This window comes from Brassica rapa, chromosome A08, assembly GCF_000309985.2.
Source record: "Brassica rapa cultivar Chiifu-401-42 chromosome A08, CAAS_Brap_v3.01, whole genome shotgun sequence".
Classification (NCBI taxonomy): Eukaryota; Viridiplantae; Streptophyta; class Magnoliopsida; order Brassicales; family Brassicaceae; genus Brassica; species Brassica rapa.
In genome coordinates this window covers 16,945,900-16,969,931 of record NC_024802.2, presented here as the reverse complement: position 1 = coordinate 16,969,931, position 24,032 = coordinate 16,945,900, and the positions used below count along the sequence as shown (strand labels likewise).

Here is a 24,032-nt window from a genome sequence, read left to right as displayed (position 1 = left end):
TTTTGTTAAAGGGTTTAACCATGGCAACATATTATAAATTTCTGACAAGTATAATGAAAAATATGCAAGTCTATAGGTGATAGGTAACGGCGACCTTTTCTACAGAATAATGTTCAAGAATAAAACAGATCAAGATTAGATAGATAACGTCGATATATTAAAAGGAGTAGCTAATGCGAATTAAGCAGAGAAGATAAATAATTCGACATGGTAAAATGCAAACCAAAACGATTATGTAAGCAAACATGGTAACATTTTAGAAGTGTGTGACAAGTATAATGAAAATATCGCAATGTATAGTGTCTATATTCACATGAGAGGTGAAAGGTAACGGAGACTATTTCTACAGAATATTTTTCAAGAATAAAATAGATCAAGATAAGATAGATAACTTCAATATATTAAAGCTTATTAAAAAGGAGTAGCTAATGCAAATTAAGCAGATAATATAAATGATTTGACATGATAATAACAACCAAACTCAAACAAATGCAACAAAGACATTTGCTTCGTCTCCTTTCACAATATCATGATCTCTTCAACATTGTTGTCTTCAATAGGTGTAGCCTTTGACGAACATACCCTCCTTAGCCTCTTCAGACTCGCCTTCTCCGGTGTATTTTCCAAGCTGAGCCAACGAGTTGGCCTTGGCACGAGCCAAGAGAGTGGTCTGAGCAGCGTTCACGTTCTCAGCTCTGCCTCCCCATGTTTTCAGACAAGTGTTCTGGAGAGCACGTGCGTAGGAGAAGGACACGTGCCATGGGTTTGGTGCCTGGTTCATCGCGTTCAGGTTCAACGTTGCCTCCAACTCAGACTGTCCTCCGGACAAGAACTGCACAAAAAAAAAAAAAACACAAACAACTTTACTTCCACCACAAGAAACCAAGATCTAGGTTTTCCTCATTAAAAACAAAACTCATTTTCTTATAGAATAGAGCTTGCCATGATTCCGGGAACGGCTGGAGGGATTCTGTTGCGGAGGAGCTTAAGGGTGTAGGCGGCAACTTGTTCAGGAGTAGCTCTGTCTTTAGACTCGGCTCCGGGAGTCACCATGCTCGGCTTCAGGAGGATACCTTCAAACATGACATTGTTCTGAGCAAGGTAAAAGAAAACCTCAGCCCAAACCTTCTCAGCAACTTCGTAAGTCCTGTCAATGTCGTGTTCTCCGTCCAACAAGATCTCTGGCTCCACAATTGGGACCAATCCACTGTCCTGTAAAAAAAAAACATAATCCGCGTGTGAAAATAGTTTTAAAGAATCCGATTTCACCTGGTTCTTGAAGGAAAAGCAATGGATTATACCTGTGAAATGGCAGCGTAGCGAGCAAGGCCCCAAGCAGCTTCTTTCACAGCGAGTGCAGACGGACCGTTGGGAATGCTCACGACAGTACGCCTAATCAATCATCAACACAAAAGTCACTAAAAATCTACCCCAAGAGGAAACATGTTGGGCAGGGGATAGAGAGTAAGACGGCTCTATATTCCCTCTGTTTCACTTTATATGTTCTTTAAAGTTTTTTCACTTAAGAAAATCATTAAATTTTCTATTATATATTTAATTAATATGTTATTTTATCTGATTTTGTTAATTAATGAACTAAAAAATAAAGATAAAAGGAAACTATCAAACATATATATTAAAATTATAAAACGATACTTATAATGAAATAAAATCTATAACGATACTATAAATGAAATGGAAGGGTACCATTTAGCGAAACGAGCACCCTGTTGGTAGTAAGCAGCGGTACGAGAGGAGAGACCATCGAGTCCTTGGCACCATGACTCATTGTTAGAACCAACAAGTGGCACCAAACCCTATTTCCATATATACGACTCGTTTAGATTCCTCGAACCAAGCACCATGTTTGGTATATAATCTAATCTAATAGCATACATTTAGTTATACCTTGTCAACTTTGATACCGGGGACGATGTTCTGCTCGACGAGGACGTCGACCATTTTCTTGCCTTCGGTGGTAGACTGATAGAGAGTCTCCTCGAACAAGATTGCCCCGGAGATGTACTGTCCGAGACCTGGTGCAGAGACAAGCAATGTCCTGTACGCTTGACGGTTTGCCTCAGTGTTCTCTAGCCCTATCGAGTCCAAACGCTTCCCGCAAGTCGCGTTCGACTCGTCCATCGCCAAGATTCCACGTCCCGGAGATGCAATTGTTTTCTGCTCACAACACCAAACTAATAAGAATCATGCAGATAATTAAGACTCGTGGCAAATAAGATATGTGTGGGAGGAGTACTAACCGCTGTCTTGACAAGCTCATCGGCGTAGGAAGAAGCGGCACGGACGGTGAGGGAGGTGGCGCGGTTGGGGAGGACGACGGAGGCGGAAGAAGGCTGACGGAAGAGAACGCTTTGGCCCTTGACCCACTCAGATTTGTCCAACACTGGAGATGCCTTGAGGAGTGAGGTTGATGCCATTTTTTTTTGTTAATGTTATCTCTTTCTCTTCTCTCTGCCTTTGGTTTGTTTGAGAGACTCACAGTAGATGAGCTTATGATGATACACACTACCTTATCTCTGAGGAGGAGCACAACCTCACTCTCCCTCTTTTGGATTTATATTACTCATCAGATCAGCTATTTGAGGTTCTTGTGACCTTGCCAATTACACTTTGCCACGTGGATGGTAATCTTGTAAGTACTACTCACATTTCAAGAATATACACTCGTTTTTTCTTTTTCTTTCTTTTTTGTCCATGCAAAGGAATCATTATATACTCTTTTTATGCCCTCGTTTGCATGTTTTTTTTTGTTTGCTACTTTTCTTATACAGGAAAAAAATGTGTAATAGCATGTACAAAAATGATATTACAAAAAAGAAGCATATCACTTTTTACTCAAAAAAAAAAGCTATTACAAAAATGATTTTTCAAAAAAAAAAGCATATTAGCATTTACAAAGATGTATAAAAGCCTCTGAAATTAATATGTAGCACCGTGGACCATAATATTTCACTTATTACTCTTTTTTTACTTGAATTATGTCTCTTGTACTAATACATGTTGTCATGATGTGGAGGTCAAAAAAACAAACGCATCATTTTCAGCTAAAACTAGTGGCAACAGCTTATAAGCTTACAAAATGGTGATTTGATAAGGGAAGCACGAATCATGAGGACAGTAATCATTTTAAAGATTTAAAGACGCAAGTAGTTCTTCAATGACAAGTGAAGACAAGAAAATTCATTTTAAAATCCCTTTTAGAATTTAGAGCCAAAGATGCGTTTGAAAGTTACGTTCTGAGAGAATATGTGAGCCTGTGAGGACGTGAATCCCTGAGTTTTCTTAAGGCTAAGGTTTAAGTACAGAGATTTTAGGAGATTGTAAAGTCTTACATCAACGGTCGAGAGAGTGTAATCTCATCGTCACCATTCCACACAACAGGTGGCCAAGTGGGTCGTGGAAACAACCAATTTAGAGAACCTTCCGTATCGTCTAGAAGGTTTTGTTGGTCAAGTAGAAAAAGTAAAACAAAAGAGAGTAACTGATGTCAAAAACAAAATACACTTGAATTCATCTGTTCTTCACTCAAATGTTTCCGTGAGAGACAGATCTGTTATCCCAGCTATCAGATCATCGATATAACTCTTCTCCACAACAACATGATCATCATCATTATGTGGCTGGACCGTGGAAGACTCATCGAGTGCTTTCTTCACCTGTAGCCCCAGCCCATCATCCTCATCACCGTCTCCCACAATCTTAAGATCCCACACCTTGAAGATCTCTTGTGGAGTAAGGTTACCCGGATCCTCCAAAACATCAACTTCGTCAGCTTTGTTGTCTTCAACGTAACTGCTGCTCATGAAATCATCCTTGACGACTTGAGGCGTGTCTGACTCTGGTTCTTCATCCGCCTCCCCATTGCTCATAGAACCATCCTCTTCCGTACTTTCAATACCTGCGGTATGATGATTGTCCACTGGTCCATTGGTTGTTCTGCTCTCCGCCGGAAAGTAATGATCTGGCAAAGAGTTCTTGGACGGGTCTGATTCAACGTTCAGCAAAGAGACAATCTCGCTGACTTGTTCACCCGAAGAACTGTCAGCAGCGTGTGGTATCTGAACTGACTCGGCTTCAGTCATAACCTCGTCTCGAGACCGAACACTTGTTGTTGTTTCTGTCGGAACAAAGATCTGTGGATGGATATCAATGATTTCGGTTAAAGCATCTCTAAACGTTCCCCAGTCATTGTTGTCGGAATCATCAGGGAAGCTGATGATGCAGGAATCAGCCCAAGCTAAAGATTCAGGTGAAACATCTTCTTCCTCGTGTTTGACGGAAAGAGAAACATCTCCTGTGTCTTGTCGTTCAGACATGGCTACAAAAAAAGCACATCAACATCACTTTAAAGACACAACACAATAGAGAGGGTTACATTAGATATGAACTGAACCGGTGATTGATTACAGAAAGCAATCACATACACAGTTCTTTGCTTAGTTCACTAACCAAAGTGAAATGCGCAGTTTCTCAAAATCGAAAATCAGACGCATCGGATCAAGATCAACGGTCTATGAATGTTAACTAAGCAAGTAATTATACTGAGTATATCCAATTCAGCGACTGCAATCCAAAAAGTACTGAAATGACTGACCTTTTAAAGATTCGAGAATCCCAGAAAAAAACCCTAGTTCTGAAGGAAGAAGAAACCTCGCTTCGGAATCTACGAGTCGAAGTCGACCGAAGAGAAGATGAATTGTTGGAGAACGACGCCGTAGTGGGTTTTAAGTTGGGTACGTTTTACGTCATTGTTAGTAATTTGTAATCGGTTTTAAAAAATTCAAAATATAAAAAACTAAATTTTAATATATTACAATTATAAAATTAAATAATTGTAAAAAATATACAAATTGCTATTAAACTTTTATATTCATTATAATTAATTGTACAGTGATTGTAATCAATGTTACAATTTGAAAAGAAAAAAAATCCATTTAAAATCTTCAAATTGGTATTTATTTACACTCTAAAGAGTTAATGAGTATCACTTTTAAGATTTTTTATATTATTTTTCTATTTAAAAATGTTTTTAAATAACTTATAAGAGATTTTGATTTTGTGGTTTAATTTCCTGATTGGTTTTTTAAAGATCCTACATAGCGTGTATTTCCATATAATACAGATAATTATATTCTACATAGCGTAAATTATATTGATGAAACATGGAAGGAACATGATCATTGCACTGGACAAGGATGAATGTGTAAGGATGAATCTACAGAAAATGTGGATCAACTGATACTATGATGGGTGCAATGTTTATTCGCATGAGTCTATCACCTTTACATGTTGAATGTGAAACTTTGATGGATGAAATGCATGAAGACCCTACAAATTTCATAAGTGGTATTTGCAACTGATTGCTTTCAATTGGTGAAAATGGTGTCTACACCGATAGAATGATCGGTGTTCACGATACACATAGAAGAGTTTCTGTGATGTACGGAATTCTTTCGTACTTTTACTATCCAACATATTCCAAGGGAGCAAAATACTCTGGCGGACAAGCTGGCACAAGGTGCTAAAAATCTGCCATATGCTATGATTTATGTTGATTCAATTCTTCGAAATGGCTCTTAGACCAAGAATCTTCTTAGTTTTTTAACTTTTTGTTGAAAAAAACATATGTCAATACTATAATGATTTTATAGAATCCTTAGAAACCAGGTTAATCCATCTAAACTATACTATTTTTCATTAGATTAATCATTAAATTAATTATTAATGCATAATTTTTTTTTCATTCTTTTCTTAAATAAAAGATACAAAACTACCTAATATAATTGAAATATATATATATATATATATATATATATATATAACAGTTAATGATTTTAAATCATAAAAAAATGATGACAATTTGTGCATTCTTTATCATTTTTGTTTAATTTTATATTATTAAAATAAATTAAAAAAATCACAATAATCATATAATATAAATACAGATTTTTATAGTTTGAATTTTTTTAAATGACTATAAATTAATAAAATTGTTAAAATATCACATTAAACCATTTCAATGATTTAAAATGTTTGTTGTAAAAAAGATACCAAAATTATAAAACCATATGAGTAGAAAACTTCATTTAAAAAATAGTCATATTAAAAATATATTATACATATATTAATATCATGTAAACTTAATAATATATTAAATAAATCAGATAAAATGATTATTAGAATTTATTTACCATAAAATGATTGTAAATAAATAACAATGATTGTTTTGATTTATATACATGCGCCAATTTAATTATGTACATAATAGTTATTGAATTCTCAATTATGTACAGAATAGTTATTGAATTCACAATTTGTAAAGAACACAAATAAATAATAGTATGTAAAGAACCCAAATAAATAATACTCCACCTATTTCAGTTTAAGTGTCACTTTGGATTTGTTTGCACAAATTAAAAAAATATTTAATTTTGTATTTTTTTTTCACAAATCAATCATTATCTATTCTACCTAACCATATTTTAACTTAAAAAAATAAACTGAAAAATATAAAGAGTAATATAACATATAAAGTTAATAAATTTTGCAATAAAATTCTAAAATAACACTTATTTTATAACAAAAAATTTACCATACAACGATACTTAATATGAAATGGAGCAATTAGTATATAAATATACGGTAATATTCTTTATCATCTTGTTCGGCCTCTTCTTATTTTTCTGTTATTATTTCATTCTTTGAATTCAATTTTTTGCTAATATTTTCCTTATTTTTTACATATTTTTCCAAATATTTATTTCTATTTCTAGATAGTAATACAAACCATACAATCAATGAACTAAATATCTATCTTAGAATTATTTTTAATCATAACAATATTTTATTCCACTATATTATTTGACTTAATTGCAAAACATTTTTAATCAAATTTCCACATGTTCTGTTCAATATAATCGGTCCAGTCTTCAAAGCCTAATTATTTATAAAGCGTAAATAGACATTATAAGAGATTAATAATTATTATAGATAAGACTATATTTTTATATGAATATTTAATCATTATATCAATTTATATAAATTATTTTCTATTCATTATTTTATGTTGTATATAAATATAAAAAGAATTGATCAAACATTATTACACTTTCTATAATTTTGAAAATTAGCTACTATAAATTATTATTTGTAATATCGTTTAAGTTATTAGGCAAATGATAATAATTAGTTTTAGAATTTTCTTTATTGTAGTTCTAATTAAAATAATTAAAAATTATAAAAAGTTTCGTTCATTATATTTTGTATGTTATAAATATTAAGAAGAATTGATCAAACCTTCAAATTCACCCAACATAGCCGAACAGCGTTCTGGTCAGTTGTCGTCTATAGCTGTATGGTCTATAGCTGCATACAGCGTTCTGAGAATCTTTCCTTCATTCCTATGGCCACATCCTGTTCCGCATATAATTTCTTTTACCTTTGGCACAACATATCCTCATTTTCTACAAACCTACAAATTCGTCCAACATAGCCGAACTCTTCGCCTACCACCAACACATTTACATGTTTCTGGTTCCGTTTGTCGAAGTACTAATAACGTGGTTGATTACGCTGGTGAAGCATCTAATATCCGCACAAGAGGTCTCCTTCTTGTTAGAAATTATTGTGATCTCTATCTATTTCATCATTATTATCGTATGCGAACTGCTCCGAATCAAGGACAGAGGTAAGTATTGCATGTGTTGGGTAATATCGCACAAGTAAGCTATTACGAGCCGGCTCTTTATGATTTCACTCTGTTGGAAACACACACACAGCGGAATATAAGATAGTGTTCCCCTGACTTTATGAAACCTGTAAAGAAAATACTTTGAAGATAGCATGATATAGTATAAGCAATAACTAAATGAGACAAACACTTTTTACGTTGAAAACCTCCTAGATGTGAAAAGAAAAAAACTGACGGAACCGTAGTCCACTAAAAAAATCACTATATAAATGTGTATGAGTACAACGACGTCCTCCATGTTCAACACCCTGAACAGAGCAAAGATTTATTTACAAAGAATTATCTCCAATACAAGAACAACAACAAGAAAAGAGCAAAACAAGAGCTCCAAAACCGGCAGCAACAAAACGACCTCAGCTCCCAAAGATTCCAGCAACTAGAGACTAATCCCAAAGTATAAAACCCACACATAAATTTATAATATTTCTAAATAACCACATTTGTTATTTAGATATTTTTAGGTTCATATACATCAGGACCGAACTCATCCAGACCCAGAAGGACCCAACTCAAAATCTACACATAAATTAAATAATATTCAAGCGGCGCCTTAATTTCAAAACAAAAAAAAACATGTATTTGAATTATAAACTCATACCTAAATGGATAGCCAATGTTCATACATAATTGATTTTATAAACTAATAAAAAAGGACTCTTTCTTGTTGACTAAATTAAGTGAAATAGAAAGAGATTTTTATTTAGTAAAATAATTATATGGATTAAAAATTAAGTGACAATAAATGTAATACATTTTTATTATTTTTATTTAAGTTATTATTTTATTTACAAAAACATGTCTTTGAATTATGTTTTTGGTTACGTAATTTTTCACCGATTGAAATTAAAAAAATTTAAAAAAATATTTGGTAAAACAAACTAAACTGGACATTTAACCATATGCAAAATTCAATTATTTATATTTTTGATTTTATAATTGGCACAAAATTAATGTTGTTAACAATAAATAAAAATATGCACTATCTTTATCATGGTAATATATGATGTGATGTATATTCATGTAATATAATTAATGAAATTGTTAAACTGAGTGAAATATGGAAAAATAATTAATATAATTATATTAATGAAATTACTAAAAAAAATTTAATATAATAAATAATTGTATTTATATAATTATTTATTTATATTGCTATTCATGTTTTCAGATAATTTTCATTTATATTGATATCTATATTTCTAAACAGTACCAAAAAGTACTTTAATTTTAATAATATAGATGATAAATGATCATTATCCTGATAAAATAAATTTCGTGTACTCAAATTTGTTATTGAAGATTACGTAAAATGCAAGGATTATAATTTATATTGCACTCATGGGTAGATGATGTTACTAAATAGGAAATATATAGTATAATATAAAATGCAAGGATGGTGTCCTGCCAGTCAGGTGTAACATACTTTTTACAGACTTTTTTTTACTTCGCCTCTCTTTTAGAAATTAAGTTTTGTAGTCTTCCTTTTCTTAACTATTAATTTCAGCTTAATCTTTCGTCTCTGAGAGACTAAAGCAAACTATTTTAATTCCAAACAGACAATGACATCAAAGAAAATAAAGCAAATTATATTTTTGGATCGATGCGTCATCTCTGATTCAAAGGTGACTTCCCAAAAACGCCATGTTCACGAATTTAATTATACTTTCTATTCATTTTTTTTCTTAGGGTGTGTGTGACTGTATTAGCGTAAAGCAGAGTAAAAATAAATAGTAGGAAAGAGTGGAAATAAAAATAATAGTAAAAAGTGGGAAAATAAAAAGAAAAAATATTTTTACTCTAGTATAATGTAGAGTAAACCTGAGTCTATGTTTACTTCTATTTAAACAGTGGACAAACTAAAAGTTCAAAAAATATATTCCACCTGATTGGAAAGGATTTAGTGGGATTTGGAGTAAAACTAACATCAGTGTAACAATTTACTTTACTATGGATTTAACGTTTACTCCCATTCCAACTTTTTTTTACCACTCAAGTGAAATACAAAAGAAAAGAAAAGTGTATTGGTTTTTGTGAATCATCTCTACTAAGTAGGAGCCTTGTTCTAAAAGGCGGCCGCCTAGCCGTATACTCGGCCGAGTAGTCGCTCCACGTCAATGAACCGACTCGATTAAGACCAATTCGGTCACATTAATCGGGCCACATATAGTCGGCCGCCTAACTGATTTACTCGGTTCAAAACCGATTTCTCAGCGAGTAACGAGCCGTCTTTTTAAACTTTTCGACAAGATATTGGGCTTGATACGAAGCCCATCTTGCAAACTAACTATTTAGCTAGTGCTACGTTTATTTATAGGTGATGTTAGATGTTACTTTTGTTATCATTAGACGATGTGGGATGTTAGAATTTCAAGTTTTTTACTTTTAGTATTTCATTAAGTAGTAAATTTTATTGGGCCTAGACTGGATCAGACTCGGAATGAGTTTTTTAAAACATTTTTACAGATTTTATCGACTTAAGTCAGTAGAACAAACATTTAAAATAAATTATGAGATGGTGGTTTCTAATTTGTATGTATAAAATGTAGTATTATACGTATAAAGTACAAAAAATTCCTCCCCGCGTACTCCCCGATTTTTTCCCGCTTTTCAATAAATCGCTAGGCCCACATGTGCCGCACGCGTAGCGCCTAGCGAGTTTCCGAACAAGGAGTAGGAGGTAGAAACTAGAGTCACACATTTCTCTATTTTTTATTTTTCCTTTTATTTCCACTTAGTTACGCTAAATGTCTACCAATCACACTCTTATTTTTCCAACTATTTCGATCTTACAGTTCACATACAAGCTTTCTACTTTTTACCTGACAGAAAATTACTTAGTTAATCTGTTATTTTTCTCATACTTTAATATTGTTTTGCTTTAAAACTCTATTATTTTGCTTGTGTTTTTACTTTTAAGGACCAAGTCCTATTTTTATCTTCATTTCTAGAAAACAATAATTGATCAAAACACGTAAGTACATAGACAGAGATGAATAACTATAAATTTTTCTTTTTATTTTACACTTTGCTTTAGCTAAAATATAATTACATGAACTGTTTGTTTTGATTATGTGGATTATGAAGGAACATCTGGTCACGACCATTAGTTTCTTCCATTGAATTGGCAAAAAAACATATTTTATCACTACCACTTCACCAATATCCCAAAATCGCTAAATAGCAGATAAACCTATTTCTTCAAACCATCATTTGGTCATTTGGGGCTTAAATGTGCAGCATATTTTGTAAGTTTAATGACAATTATTTTTCATCAATGATCGTTTATCCGTGCTTCCCTTATCATATATGGTTGTTTCTTACTTCAAATATATGATGTCGTCCATAATCACCAACTTATTTGGCAATCACGACCATATACACACAAGTTTAATATAGCATAATATGGTTGATCACACTTTTAAAATAACAAATTTATACCAAACATGATTTTTTTAAAGAGATTTATTAATCGTCGCCGCTATTATAGTCAGCGTCTATAAATAAAATTAGTTCTAAAAAATTTAGATATCATAAATATTTGAAGTAAATTCAATAATTTTAAATAATTTAAATGCCAAAATTTCACATAATCTCTAGAGCCATTGACTTAAATTTTACTGAAAACCGATCATGTCTGTGAAATTTTCCGTTTATAATGATGACAGAGTATATAGGTGTTATGGGGATACGTATAGTTATCTGCATCTTCTACAAGCTTGTAAGTTTAATCTCAGTTTCTAATCGTCTTCCTCTTTACTGAAATTCTTTGATAACTATTTTCCAGTAGGTTTGATTAATCGATGTGCGTCTGCGATCGTCCATCGCCAACTCTGACCCGTGAATAATCAAAATTTGAATTATACTCATGCCTCGGCCTATTATTCGGCCCATTTCAGTTGACGCCAAATCGTACAATTCAATAAATTAAAGTATGTGAAGCAGAGACATTCGCTAGTAAAATTATGAAATTTCAAAAAATAATAATGTTAAATAATACTACCCATTTCGAAATAGATGATGTTTTGAAGAGTTTTTGATGTTTCAAAATAGATGATGTTTTGATATTTTATATTAATTTTATTTTTATTGAAAATTGTGTGACCAATGATGTTTTATATTTATTTTTAAGAATTGATTAAAATTAATTTTAATTTATATTTTAATATTATTTTTTAGGAAATAATGAATATTTTAATTTTTGTGCACACATCCAAAACTTAAGTATTTTGAGATAGAGTAAAAAATTGGGGTTTTTGCACACACGCAGGAAAAAACTGAGAGTTTGATCAAAAAAAAAAAAACAGGGAATTGACTATAATAGTCAATAAGATGTGACACCATACCAAACAGTAGATGTGATTTCAAACACATATTCTCTCTCTCTCCTTTCCTTCAGTTTATCACCTTCCCGAAGTAGAGGAGATCAGGAGATTAGAAGAGGAATCAGAAGAATAAACACAGTGTTTGTATAATAAATGGAAGCAATCAGAAAACAAGCTTCAAAGTTCAGAGAACAAGTGGCCAGACAGCAACAGGTTCTCTACTCCCTCTATATTGATTGATACATAACAACCCTAAATCAAATTTAATTTTTAAGAGTCTAATCCCCTTGTTAGTTATATGGTAAATCGAATGTTTTTTGCCTGCTTTATTGCTCATAGTTGGGATTAATCATGTTCTTGATCCGAGGAGATGATTTCGTATTGTGTAAAGTCGATTATACAGAATGTATTGATGTTTCTCTGTTTTTTTTTATGTTTCAAGGCTGTCCTGAGACAGTTTGGGGGAGGAGGTTATGGAGGTTCAGATAATGTAATAACTGATGAGGAAGAGTTACATAGGCATCAGAAGCTCGAGAAGCTTTACATCTCAACACGTTCTGCTAAGGTTTTACTTCAAATTTTCTCCTGCTTGAACTATACTTCTCTCTTGCTACTGTTTTACTGAAGCTTACTTCTTCTTCTTCTCAGCATTTTCAACGGGACATTGTTCGTGGTGTTGAAGGATCCATCGTTACAGGGTCCAAACAAGTAGAAATAGGTAAACCTTTTTGTTGTCTTATGCATCACTCTTATTTATATTTTCAGAGGTTTATAAAATCCTTTTTTGTGTGATTGTTTTGGTTGCGACTACAGGTACAAAGTTGTGTGAAGACAGCAGAAGATATGGTTCAGGAAATACATGTACAAGTGGTAACACACTAACAAGAGCTTCACTTAGTTTCGCAAATGCTCGCGATCAAATGGAGAAAGAGCGCGGAAATCTCCTGAAGGCTCTTGGCACACAGGTTTCAGACAAAACCATTTCACTTGATGCACTTTCTTTTTTTTTATAGCTAAGTTTTACATGATGAAGTTATTAGGTCGCTGAGCCACTAAGGGCAATGGTAATTGGAGCTCCATTGGTTGATGCTCGACATTTAGCACAACGCTATGAACGGATGCGACAAGAGACTGAATCTCAGGTTATACCCATGCCGCGCCTCTTCTTTTTTAAGTGCTCTCTTTTTTTTCTTATGTTAACTTAAAACATGTTTTTAATGAACCGACACTAGACTATTGAAGTATCAAAAAGACAAGCTAAGGTTAGAGAGAATCCTGGTAATCCAGAACTAGTAATGAAGTTGGAATATGCTGAAGCAAAACTTCAAGATCTTAAATCAAATATGACCATATTGGGTAAGGAAGCAGCTTCTGCCATGGCTGCTGTTGAAGAGCAGCAACAAACCCAAACTTTCCAGCGGCTAATCACTTTGGTACTGACTTAGGAGTTGCTTTATCTTCATAATCATTTACTCTGTGTTTTGTTTTGTAAAATGTTTTTTTTTTAATGATAAAAAAGGTTGAAGCAGAGCGTATTTATCACCAAAGGATCCTTGAGATTATTGAAAGGCTAGAAGGAGAGGTATAAGTAGTATATTGGTCACTCACAGCTTTCTACATTGTTTAAAAAAAACGTAATTACAATTGTATAGATGAGGGTTGAGCAACAAAGAATCGAAGGGCCTCAAACTCCACAAGTAGATAACATCACATCTTCGCCTCCTCCTTCATATGAAGAAGCTAGTAATGAAGTCAATGCTTCTCATATGCATGATGGAACATCCGACGCCATGGGGTACTTCTTAGGAGAGGTTAGTAAACTTCTTGTTTAGATTCAAAAAGAGCTTTACTTGATCTCTTGATTTGCCTATGATCTATATTTTTTTCGGCGCAGGTCATGTTTTCGTATCAATCTGATTCAGAGTTTGAGCTTAGCTTATCGGTTGGAGACTATGTTGTTATCAGAGAGGTTAGCATATTAGATTACCAGTCCTTCATGGTTTAGGACATGTATGATCTGTGCGGACTCATTTACAAGGTTTTTTTTTTTTTGCGGATCCAGGTAACGAGCAGCGGGTGGGCAGAAGGAGAATGTAAAGGCAAAGCAGGTTGGTTTCCTTATGACTATATCGAGAGAAGGGATCGTGTGCTTGCCACTAAGGTCATAGAGGTTATATAATGTCATTCTTTTGGTGGGTTTTGGTGATACTTTGGGTCTGGTCATGTTTCTCTACTTCTTAACTTACAATAAAGAGCAAACATATTTTTTACCACTTTGATGAAGCAAGTCGGGTGTTTTCCAATCTGATCAGAGCCTAGCTCGAACCGCAACTTGGCTTCACCGCATTCATAGCTTATTGTATCTTTCATAGTCTCCTCTCTACAATCTGTAAGAGACAACCACGATCCAAACCGCACTTCATCCCTCTCTTTAACAGCCTCCATAATCTATTTCCCTAACGCGCCGCTCAAATCTTCCCTAGCAGTTGAGAAGCTGAGGCGTGCCTAATTCGATTTTGTTGTAACTACGTTATCAATCAAACATAAAATTTCAAGATCAGTAAAGAATAACATTTAACGTTTTTCAACAACGTAAATCTTATTAACCTTTGAATAGAGGAAGTAACAACAGTGATATTCTTTTTCCTTTGTTGGTAAAATGTTGAAATTTTATACATTTTCGAATTTTTTGTGTTGCAAGCAGTGCCGTTCCAAACTTTTATGTGGCCTAAAGCTTGTCAGAAAATGTGGCCCTCTAATGTACTCCTTCCGTTTTTTAATATAAGTCGTTTTAGAGAAATTTTTTTGTTTCAAATTATATGTCAATTTCGGTTTTCTATGTAAAATTTATTAATAATTAATGTTGTATGACCAATGATAATATATCTTCTATTTTCTATTGGTTAAATTGTGGTTAGGTAAATAATTAATGATGTTTTTTTAGAAAATATAAGAAATTAATGATTTTCTTAATCTATGTGCATAGCTGTAAGCATGCCCATCTCTATGGGTGTGCAGAAGGAGCTTTTGCACAGGACCCAAAAAAAATTTAAGCAATTTTAAGTGTAATTTAGAGCTTTTTTGAATAATTTAGGACTTTTTTTCAGACAATTTTTTGTTATTCAGATAAAATATGCACATGGCCCATCAAGACAATGAAACGGGTCTGACTGTAAAACGACTTATATTAAAAAATAGAGGGAGTAACTTTTATCTAAAATTGTTAAAAACAATGTTAGTAGTAATATTCAAACCAGAGATAAAAAAGTTGTACTTCACTTGTTTAACCATTTCATCTACAAACAACATCGTAAATTGTGGCCTATAATTTACTTTATATTTTGTGGCCTAAGGCTAAAGAGGGACGGGCCTGGTTGCAAGCAACTTATTACAACACCAAATAGAAACAAAGAAACAACTCAACTCAAGCAAACAAAAAGATACCATCAAGGATTCAAGGAGGTCTTATACAAGAGTGATATTCTTGTAAAGGAAAGAAACTTGGAGGTTTCATCGGAGACATATATCATTATTAATACGTATGAAATTTATTTTTTTTCCTTTTCGACATGGTAAGTGTATTTCAAATATCACACCACCATATTGAGTTACAAAAAAAAAAATATCACACCACATGACACGTGAGAAAAGGAAAAGCATGCACGTGAGCCAGCTGCGCAATGAAGCTCAAAAAGTGAGTCATATGACAACTACTTAGCTTCGAGAAGCAGACACTCTGTATCTATCACGTATTGATTCGATAAAATCCTAAAAATCTATGTCGCATTCTGTCTTTATAGTTCTTTTTTTTTCCAAACATTATTAATGGTTGGGCTCAAAAATATCATCCAAACTTACGTGTTCCCAAGAGGCCAAGACAACTTTCCAATTATCGTAGTTGTTCTTATAATAATGGCTAATGATAGTAACTATTATTCAAGATTCCACATAACATGGTACTGCTTAAGCACTATGTCGAGCTAAAATGAATACTCGACCAAAAGAAACTCGATTTAGTTTAATTACTAAAACAAATGAAACGAAACAACTTGGGTTTTGGATCATATGGCCAGCTAAACGGTATAATCTTATTTAATAATTTGAACTGTGTTTGTTGTTGGTATATCAATTAGCGTTACATGCGTTAAATGAAAATAAATAAATTTAGCGTTAGTCAATATCAATAAATTAATATTCTGCTGATTGTAAACGAATTAAACCCCCTAGTTTCACATCTGAATATACGGAATTACCCTTGCTAACTCGTTGATTAATCAAATGCCTGACAGAAGTTCGTCAAATTATATGCAGCAATAAAAGGGTAAAAATGGGAAATTATCGAGCCATTGTTATTCCCGCTCGTCTGGTGGCTTGAAAAACTTTTAAACTGGTGCGCGCTTTTTTAACTACTAGGTCAGGTCACACGGTGAATATTACAGTAGCATACGGTAAAAATATTTTAAATAATAAATGAAAAATATTAAGTTGTCGTTGTCCTCCCTGAATTATTTTCAACTACCACAATTAAATAATTAAATATATGTATATTTGGAAAGGCACAGAAAAAAAACAAAATTCAAAATCTGAATTCTCAGCCTCCTCGTTTCTTCACCCATGAGGAGAGAGAGAGACATCTACTTTCAATTCAAGCTTCTTCCTTTCTCTCTCTACAGCACATTCGCTTAAAGAAGACGAAACAATTGGTCTCAAGTCTCAACTTCTCTCTCTACCAGCAAAACCGAATCTAAAGGAGAGAGAGAGAGAGAGAAGGAGGTTACAATGATTTATTCCGTCTCCAGCCATGTGAGCTCCCACTGACACATTCTCTGCACCTCCTTCGAAAATCATTTTCTATTAGTTTTGATTCTTCTTCACCGTGACCTAGTCGCCGGAGCTGATCCTCTAGGTCTAGTGAATGGCTTCATCGTTCTCTAACCGTAGACCACCAAGTCCCGCTTCTTCAACTTCCTCTTCTCATCTCAGCAGCCGTATCATCCCCCGTTCCTCCTCCACCTCCGCCTCTTCGTTTACCAACTCCGGCTCCCGATCCATGACGACGCTTACTCGCACCTTCTCCGACTCGGGGCTAATCGGCGCCTCCGGGAGCTTCGGAACTGCATCGCCTGTTCCTTACCCGTCGGAGGAGCTTCTCGACGAGCCTATGGAGGAGACTGTTAGCTCGGAGCGGGATAGTATCTCCGTCACCGTTCGTTTTCGACCGTTGAGGTATACAAATAGATCTGATCGCCGTGGACCAGATCTCACAATCGATGCAATTCGAGTGGTTAATTTATTTGGATTTTGAAATTTGATTTCTATTTTTTTGTTTGTTTGCAGTGATAGAGAGTATCAGAGAGGAGATGAAGTTGCTTGGTACCCTGATGGGGATACTATGGTTAGGCACGAGTACAATCCTCTCACTGCCTACGCTTTTGGTATTGCCTTCTAACTCTATTTTTTCGGATGATGGTTTATTTGTGAAGATCATATCATTTTTTTTTCTTGCTGAGTGAATATTTTTTTTTTTCCAATTTTGTTGATGTTCAGATAAAGTTTTTGGACCACAAGCAAATACTGTGGACGTTTATGACGTAGCTGCAAGACCAGTAGTTAAGGCAGCTATGGAAGGTGTTAACGGTATGCGAAATCTCAGCTCTCCATGTTAGTATTGCTTGCAGCAAATCTTCTGACTCAGTGTTGCGAATTTGACAGGAACTGTGTTTGCTTATGGTGTTACAAGTAGTGGAAAGACCCATACAATGCATGTAAGAGTTTTCCTTTCTTTCCCTTTTTATACGTTTCTCTACTATGAGTCGGTATCTCTTTTGCAACTTCGTTCTCCTTTGATATCTGATGGTTACGTGAACTTGAAATACTCATGTGAAACGGAATTTGAAGGTCTTCATTTAGATTGGCCGTGCTTTTCTTTAGTTAATTATCTGATCTTTTTTGGTTCCTTTCAAATATGCATAGGGTGATCAAGAATCTCCTGGGATCATACCGCTAGCAATAAAAGACGTGTTCAGTATCATCCAGGATGTAAGTGGTCTTCACGTCTTTTCTCATCCTATCACGTCTTTTTTCTCCAATGAATTCATGTTCCCTAATTGGATTCGTCATGATATTTCAGACTCCAGGAAGGGAGTTCCTGCTCCGTGTTTCATATCTTGAAATATACAACGAGGTTAGTACTTAGTTGTCTATCCTTGATATATGATTCGCTAAGCCCTGAAATATAAACTTTTAGGTTTGGATTGTTTTCCTACTCTTATACCTTATCACTGGGAACTATACTGCTTAAATATGTATAATTGTATATATATATATAAATTTGGGTGATTACTCATCACCGTTTTGCTTTTACTTGAGTGTTTGTATGTTTCATCTGTCTACAGTTTATCTGATCTCTGTCCTTGTATCAGGTGATAAATGATTTACTGGATCCAACAGGCCAAAATTTACGAGTTAGAGAGGATTCTCAGGTTTGCTTAACAACTATTGAATGCTTAACTTATTTCTTCTCTCTCACACACACGTGCAAGTTTATAACATTGTGGTCGGAATAGAAACATTAAGAACGTATTAGTTTCGAATCACTATATGATGTGAAGTCGCTTATATATTAATTCACATTGCACCCTTCCTGTTGTATGAATCAGTTTGGTTTAAGTACAAAGTGTAATATTTGTTTCTAGGGGACTTATGTCGAGGGTATCAAGGAAGAAGTTGTTTTGTCTCCTGGTCACGCACTATCCTTCATTGCAGCTGGTGAAGGTAATTATAAATTTTTACCTCTGAAACATGTCTTGATATTCTTAACTCTGTTTATTCCGCCTCTCCTTAATAGTTCTGTTGTTTCAATGGCAGAACATCGCCACGTTGGTTCAAATAATTTCAATTTGATGAGCAGCAGAAGTCACACTTTATTTACACTGGTATCTCTTCAAGCTCCATAAATTTGTCAAAGCGTAATTTATTGCCTCCTACTACATGTTTTAAGTCTAATTTGTATCTGTTGCAGATGATTGAAAGTAGTGCTACTGGAGATGAGTATGATGGAGTTATTTTTTCTCAACTCGTAAGTGTTCTTTGTTTAACTATTGTATATGATTATTTATTTCAAGAGGGGCTCTAACTATATAATTTCTTGTTTAGAATTTGATTGATTTGGCTGGATCTGAGAGTTCCAAAACTGAAACAACTGGATTGAGGAGGAAGGAAGGTTCATACATAAACAAGAGTCTTCTAACTCTTGGAACTGTAGGTGTCTTTTCCTAGTTTGGGCTATCCTTCCATTTACCATTTGTTCTTAAATATGTAATGATGACATGTCAATCAAAAACACTGTTACTGCAAAATGATGGATTTGCTAATAGGAACAGTTCAATTAGCTTCCACAACCCATTGGTGGCATTAAAGAATCATGAAATAATTTGCAGTTCCACTGGGAATATATTTAGGATTATGATTTCGTTTCTTTTTTTTTTCATTGATCTGGCGTCCTAGTGTTTCTTGATGCTTGACTTTCTGATAAATAGTATGTCATCCTTCTTGTTTTTGTCTGTCAATAGTAGCATCATTAGTCACTTAAACCTTTGAGATGGTGGGGCGTTTTATTTATTTCTTGCTGTTTCATTTATGAAGGTGATTGGAAAACTTAGTGAGGGTAAGGCAACTCACATTCCGTATCGTGACTCTAAGCTAACTCGTCTTCTGCAATCATCACTAAGTGGCCATGGGCATGTTTCGGTAAGATCTTTTGTATTTGGTTAAATATTTCCCTCACTGTACTCTATATTCTTGTCTATATTGACTATCTGTAACAAGCGCTACTCCACCGTAACAACATAGAACTAATTCAGTATTTTGTTTTCCTTCTTTTCTTATAGCTCATATGTACAATCACTCCCGCGTCAAGCAGTAATGAGGAAACTCATAATACATTGAAATTTGCCAGCAGAGCAAAGAGTATAGAAATATATGCTTCACGCAATCAGGTGATCTTTTTAGCATGCTGTACAATAAGTTACTTCACTACACTGAAGGTACAATCTTGAACCTATGCTCAACGCTTATTTTTAATGTCCTAAAAGCAGATTATAGACGAGAAGTCACTGATTAAAAAATATCAAAGAGAGATCTCAATCCTCAAACTAGAACTTGATCAGTATAGAAAGGGTATGCTTGTTGGTGTCAATCATGAAGAGTTAATGAGCTTAAAGCAACAGGTTCTGACTTCTCTTAAGATCACTGTTATCCTGAATATATTTTGCTGTGTTCTAAACTGACGGGTTCTAAAGTCAGTGACTGACCTATCTATTTATTTATCATAACAGTTAGAAGAAGGTCAAGTGAAAATGCAATCAAGATTGGAGGAAGAAGAAGAAGCCAAAGCAGCTCTAATGAGCAGAATCCAAAAGCTTACCAAGCTCATACTGGTCTCTACCAGGAATTCTATTCCTGGATATTTGGGCGATGTACCCACTCTCCAGCGCAGTCTCTCTGCGGGTAAAGATGATGTAAGTTTTTTGATATAACCTAAATGATAATAATTTCAGTGGTTTAGCTAGTTATTTCATCCATTGTGAGGTGAACCAACAAAAGAAGTTCTGGAAATAGGTGGTTTTGTTGATTTAACCTGAATAAATTTTGCTTTTGGTCAAAGACCAAGTAGTTTATCATTCTATCCTTTACTGCTGCATGTTGCTTCCACATCTCAGAAGCTGTTTTAAAACACAATTGGTCATTTTGTGTTGCCTTTTTGCCTTTCAGAAATTGGCTTCTCCGCTCTTGGATAATGATAATCCGGGATCTCCATCTTCTACCTTGGCTCTTGTATCAGATGCTTCCTTAGGTTTTAGCCACCAGAGATCTTCCAGTAAATTGAATGGCGAAACCTCACCGGGGGCAGAATCTACTCAAGTGAGTAAATTACCCCCAAAGTATGTATTTATTGCCAGAACTGGCATCTGATAGTTGTGGGCGTATGACCTTTTGTAGGGTGTCATGACGCCAGATGAAATCGACCTTTTGGTTGAACAAGTTAAGATGCTTGCTGGTGAGATAGCATTCAGTACAAGCACACTAAAGCGTTTGGTGGATCATTCCGTAGATGATCCAGAAAACTCACAAACTCAGGTAAAGATACTTTCTAATATTTCTGTACTATGCCATTGAAAGTCCGTTTTATAGATACGTTTTGTGATTTTCCAAACAGTACTTGACCGTTTACCTGAAGTAGTGACTCATTTACCTTTAGCTCAGATAACGAACCTAATAAATTGTTGCATGCAGATACAGGATCTGGAAGATGAGATTCAAGAAAAGCAAAGACAAATGAGGGCCTTAGAACAGCTCATAATTGAAAGTGGTGAAGCTTCAATTGCCAATGCATCACTGGTTGAGATGCAACAGGTACTTAACCTCCACATCTCATTCACTGCGAGAAAATGATCTTGGACCCTTTCAAGGTCACTGGTTCAAGGGTCAGCGCCTTTCAGCTAATATATCACGTTCTTTTGTTGTTTTCAGAAAGTTATGAGTTTGATGAGCCAGTGCCATGAGAAGAGCTTTGAGCTGGAGGTGAAAATTTATTCTTCTTTTTAAAATATCACCTTGCTTACTACAGCAGCCAAATCAAAAGCCATATGTCTAACTTGGTTCTAACTTTGGCACAGATCAAATCAGCAGACAATTGCATTCTCCAAGAACAACTACAGAAAAAGGTTGGTAGGATGTTTTCCTCCTTCCGAAATTGTGCATAATTCTTATCTTTTTCTCTCCATGCTTCTTGCTTCTATTTGATTCATACATTGAACATTGTCCTCTGAAAAATTCTTCTTACCAAACTTTCTCCAACAATGTAGTGCACCGAGAACAAAGAACTACATGAAAAGGTTAACCTTCTAGAGCAACGTTTGAACGAAGTATCTAGTGAAAAATCATCACCATCTTGTTCCAATAATGCGGTATCTGGAGAGTATGCAGACGAACTAAAAAGGAAAATACAGCAGCAGGTAAACATAGACAGCACATTTATTGGAAATCCGATCTTCTCTTGATACTTACATTACCTTTTCTTCTTGATGGATGTGTTTACGTTCTGTATTTAGGAGATTGAGAACGAAAAGTTGAAGCTAGAACACGTCCAGATTGTAGAAGAGAACAGTGGTTTACGAGTACAAAATCAAAAACTAGCTGAAGAAGCTTCATACGCTAAGGAACTAGCCTCTGCTGCTGCTGTTGAGCTGAAAAATCTGGCTAGTGAAGTAACAAAACTCTCACTGCAAAACACAAAGCTAGGCAAAGAATTGGCAGCTGCAAGAGACTTGGCTCAAACGCGTAATCCAGTAAACGGAGTTAATAATCGCAAATACAGCGACGGGGTAAGGTCAGGAAGAAAGGGAAGGATCTCTTCAGGCAGGTCGAGTGGTGATGAGTTTGACTCATGGAATCTTGACCCGGAGAATCTGAAAATGGAGTTGCAAGCGAGGAAACAGCGAGAGGCCGCTCTTGAGTCTGCACTGGCAGAGAAAGAGTTCATAGAAGACGAATACAGGAAAAAAGCAGAAGAAGCAAAGAGAAGAGAGGAAGCTTTGGAAAACGATTTGGCAAACATGTGGGTACTTGTTGCCAAGTTGAAGAAAGACAATGGTGCGTTGTCTGAAATCAATGGCGCTGACTCTGCAAGGGAATTGGAGAAGAATCAAAACAACATGGTTCTGAAAGAGAGACAAGTCGCGAGTGCACCGAGACAGCCTGAAGTAGTTGTGGTAGCTAAAACCGAAGAGACACCAAAAGAGGAACCTCTTGTTGCTCGTCTCAAGGTAAATATAACGAGATGACCTTTCTACATTGTTTACCTGTAAAGTATTCTTTCCTTTACATATGTTTAAACAGGATTTTGTAACAATGAAACAGGCACGGATGCAAGAAATGAAGGAGAAAGAGATGAAATCACAAGCGAATGGAGACGCAAACTCTCACATTTGTAAAGTGTGTTTCGAGTCTCCCACGGCAGCAATTCTGCTCCCTTGCCGCCATTTCTGCTGTAAGTCACAACTTCATCTCCATGAAACATGCTTCCTCTTTTTTATCTTAAAAAAAATTCTAATTAAAAGATGTTTCACTTTACAGTATGTAAATCATGTTCTCTCGCGTGCTCTGAATGCCCAATCTGCCGCACAAAGATCTCTGATCGGCTCTTTGCGTTTCCGTCTTGACAAAGGCAACAAAAGGTACCTTTTTACAAGTGAAAGCTAAATGTTGTTATGTAACATTCCATGTTGGGTTCTTTTTTCCGTCATAGAAAATGTTTGGATGAGTTTGGTAAAGTTTTAGTTTCTCTGTCACAGCTGTGCGTCACAGTTTCGGCCTGGTTTCTTTGATTTATTAGAAGCTGAGTTTACCATTTAAGCCTTTAAAAAAAAAACGATTTAAACTTAATAGGTTAAGTGTTGGGATTCATTACTGGAGGAATTTAGATCATGATCTTCACTCGCATTAATTTACTTTGACACCTCGTAGGTTAGATGATTTTCTTAAATAAACTTACAAAAAGATGTAAACATATTGATCAGGTTGGATGATCTTGCAGGTGACAAGAAGGTGAGTGAAGCCTGTTGCTATATATTTTGTTGATGGGGTTGAATAGTTTTAACATGGACTCATTTTGTATGTAAGATAATACAATTATATTTATCACTAAAATGGGAAAAGGGATTCTTTTGCATATCACCAAAACTGCAAAAGGTAGATGGGATTGCCGCGATCATGACCATTGTGCAGCAAAAAGAGAAAAAAAAAATCATTTGATGTTGGTTTAATTGACCATTCCCTTGAGAATTCATAATTTCATATTTGGCTAATTGGTTGTTCCACAGATCAGTGACTTGTTATATTATTGACCATCCAAAATAGTTGGACGGTAGTCAAAGTTG

The 24,032-nt window shown here is 34.8% G+C and overlaps 4 protein-coding genes across 4 annotated transcripts; 2 read left to right on the top strand and 2 right to left on the bottom strand.

Annotated features, from left to right (window-relative positions):
- Nucleotides 1-369: 369 nt before the first annotated feature.
- LOC103835152 (fructose-bisphosphate aldolase 2, chloroplastic) lies at nucleotides 370-2,558 on the bottom strand. Its single transcript, XM_009111263.3, has 6 exons — nucleotides 2,262-2,558; nucleotides 1,909-2,178; nucleotides 1,708-1,817; nucleotides 1,302-1,392; nucleotides 943-1,212; nucleotides 370-832 (listed from the first exon to the last, which is right to left on the bottom strand). The coding sequence occupies exons 1-6, from the start codon at nucleotides 2,436-2,438 to the stop codon at nucleotides 554-556; spliced, it is 1,197 nt and encodes a 398-aa protein (XP_009109511.2). The 5' UTR covers nucleotides 2,439-2,558; the 3' UTR covers nucleotides 370-553.
- A 724-nt stretch (nucleotides 2,559-3,282) lies between these two features.
- Nucleotides 3,283-7,260, bottom strand: LOC103835151. Its single transcript, XM_009111262.3, has 2 exons — nucleotides 4,616-7,260; nucleotides 3,283-4,339 (listed from the first exon to the last, which is right to left on the bottom strand). The coding sequence occupies exon 2, from the start codon at nucleotides 4,335-4,337 to the stop codon at nucleotides 3,543-3,545; it is 795 nt and encodes a 264-aa protein (XP_009109510.1). The 5' UTR covers nucleotides 4,338-4,339; nucleotides 4,616-7,260; the 3' UTR covers nucleotides 3,283-3,542.
- A 4,594-nt stretch (nucleotides 7,261-11,854) lies between these two features.
- Nucleotides 11,855-14,376, top strand: LOC103835150 (SH3 domain-containing protein 2). The gene is made up of 10 exons (XM_009111261.3): nucleotides 11,855-12,306; nucleotides 12,536-12,658; nucleotides 12,742-12,811; nucleotides 12,907-13,058; nucleotides 13,134-13,235; nucleotides 13,326-13,526; nucleotides 13,613-13,675; nucleotides 13,746-13,904; nucleotides 13,988-14,062; nucleotides 14,156-14,376. The coding sequence occupies exons 1-10, from the start codon at nucleotides 12,247-12,249 to the stop codon at nucleotides 14,270-14,272; spliced, it is 1,122 nt and encodes a 373-aa protein (XP_009109509.1). The 5' UTR covers nucleotides 11,855-12,246; the 3' UTR covers nucleotides 14,273-14,376.
- Nucleotides 14,377-15,890: 1,514 nt separating this feature from the next.
- Nucleotides 15,891-23,918, top strand: LOC103835149 (kinesin-like protein KIN-7D, mitochondrial). The gene is made up of 25 exons (XM_009111259.3): nucleotides 15,891-17,319; nucleotides 17,431-17,528; nucleotides 17,641-17,730; nucleotides 17,806-17,858; nucleotides 18,067-18,132; nucleotides 18,224-18,277; nucleotides 18,516-18,575; nucleotides 18,789-18,867; nucleotides 18,961-19,028; nucleotides 19,115-19,171; nucleotides 19,249-19,353; nucleotides 19,738-19,842; nucleotides 19,983-20,090; nucleotides 20,190-20,321; nucleotides 20,430-20,612; nucleotides 20,866-21,015; nucleotides 21,094-21,231; nucleotides 21,388-21,507; nucleotides 21,625-21,675; nucleotides 21,771-21,818; nucleotides 21,960-22,109; nucleotides 22,206-22,919; nucleotides 23,014-23,143; nucleotides 23,230-23,330; nucleotides 23,690-23,918. Exons 1-24 carry the CDS (start codon nucleotides 17,009-17,011, stop codon nucleotides 23,313-23,315), a joined length of 3,156 nt encoding a protein of 1,051 aa, XP_009109507.2. The 5' UTR covers nucleotides 15,891-17,008; the 3' UTR covers nucleotides 23,316-23,330; nucleotides 23,690-23,918.
- Nucleotides 23,919-24,032: the final 114 nt, after the last annotated feature.

Excerpts from the sequence above, each read along its gene's own strand:
- LOC103835152 (XM_009111263.3), bottom strand. The coding sequence starts at position 2,438 with ATGGCATCAACCTCACTCCTCAAGGCATCTCCAGTGTTGGACAAATCT. Across the intron at positions 1,818-1,908 it reads CCGGTATCAAAGTTGACAAG|GGTTTGGTGCCACTTGTTGG; the intron begins GTATAACTAAAT and ends ATATGGAAATAG. Across the intron at positions 1,393-1,707 it reads GGTGCTCGTTTCGCTAAATG|GCGTACTGTCGTGAGCATTC; the intron begins GTACCCTTCCAT and ends ATGATTGATTAG.
- LOC103835151 (XM_009111262.3), bottom strand. The coding sequence starts at position 4,337 with ATGTCTGAACGACAAGACACAGGAGATGTTTCTCTTTCCGTCAAACAC.
- LOC103835149 (XM_009111259.3), top strand. The coding sequence starts at position 17,009 with ATGGCTTCATCGTTCTCTAACCGTAGACCACCAAGTCCCGCTTCTTCA. Across the intron at positions 17,529-17,640 it reads TCTCACTGCCTACGCTTTTG|ATAAAGTTTTTGGACCACAA; the intron begins GTATTGCCTTCT and ends GTTGATGTTCAG. Across the intron at positions 23,144-23,229 it reads CCCTTGCCGCCATTTCTGCT|TATGTAAATCATGTTCTCTC; the intron begins GTAAGTCACAAC and ends TTCACTTTACAG.
- LOC103835150 (XM_009111261.3), top strand. The coding sequence starts at position 12,247 with ATGGAAGCAATCAGAAAACAAGCTTCAAAGTTCAGAGAACAAGTGGCC. Across the intron at positions 12,659-12,741 it reads TCTCAACACGTTCTGCTAAG|CATTTTCAACGGGACATTGT; the intron begins GTTTTACTTCAA and ends TCTTCTTCTCAG. Across the intron at positions 13,059-13,133 it reads TGAAGGCTCTTGGCACACAG|GTCGCTGAGCCACTAAGGGC; the intron begins GTTTCAGACAAA and ends TGAAGTTATTAG.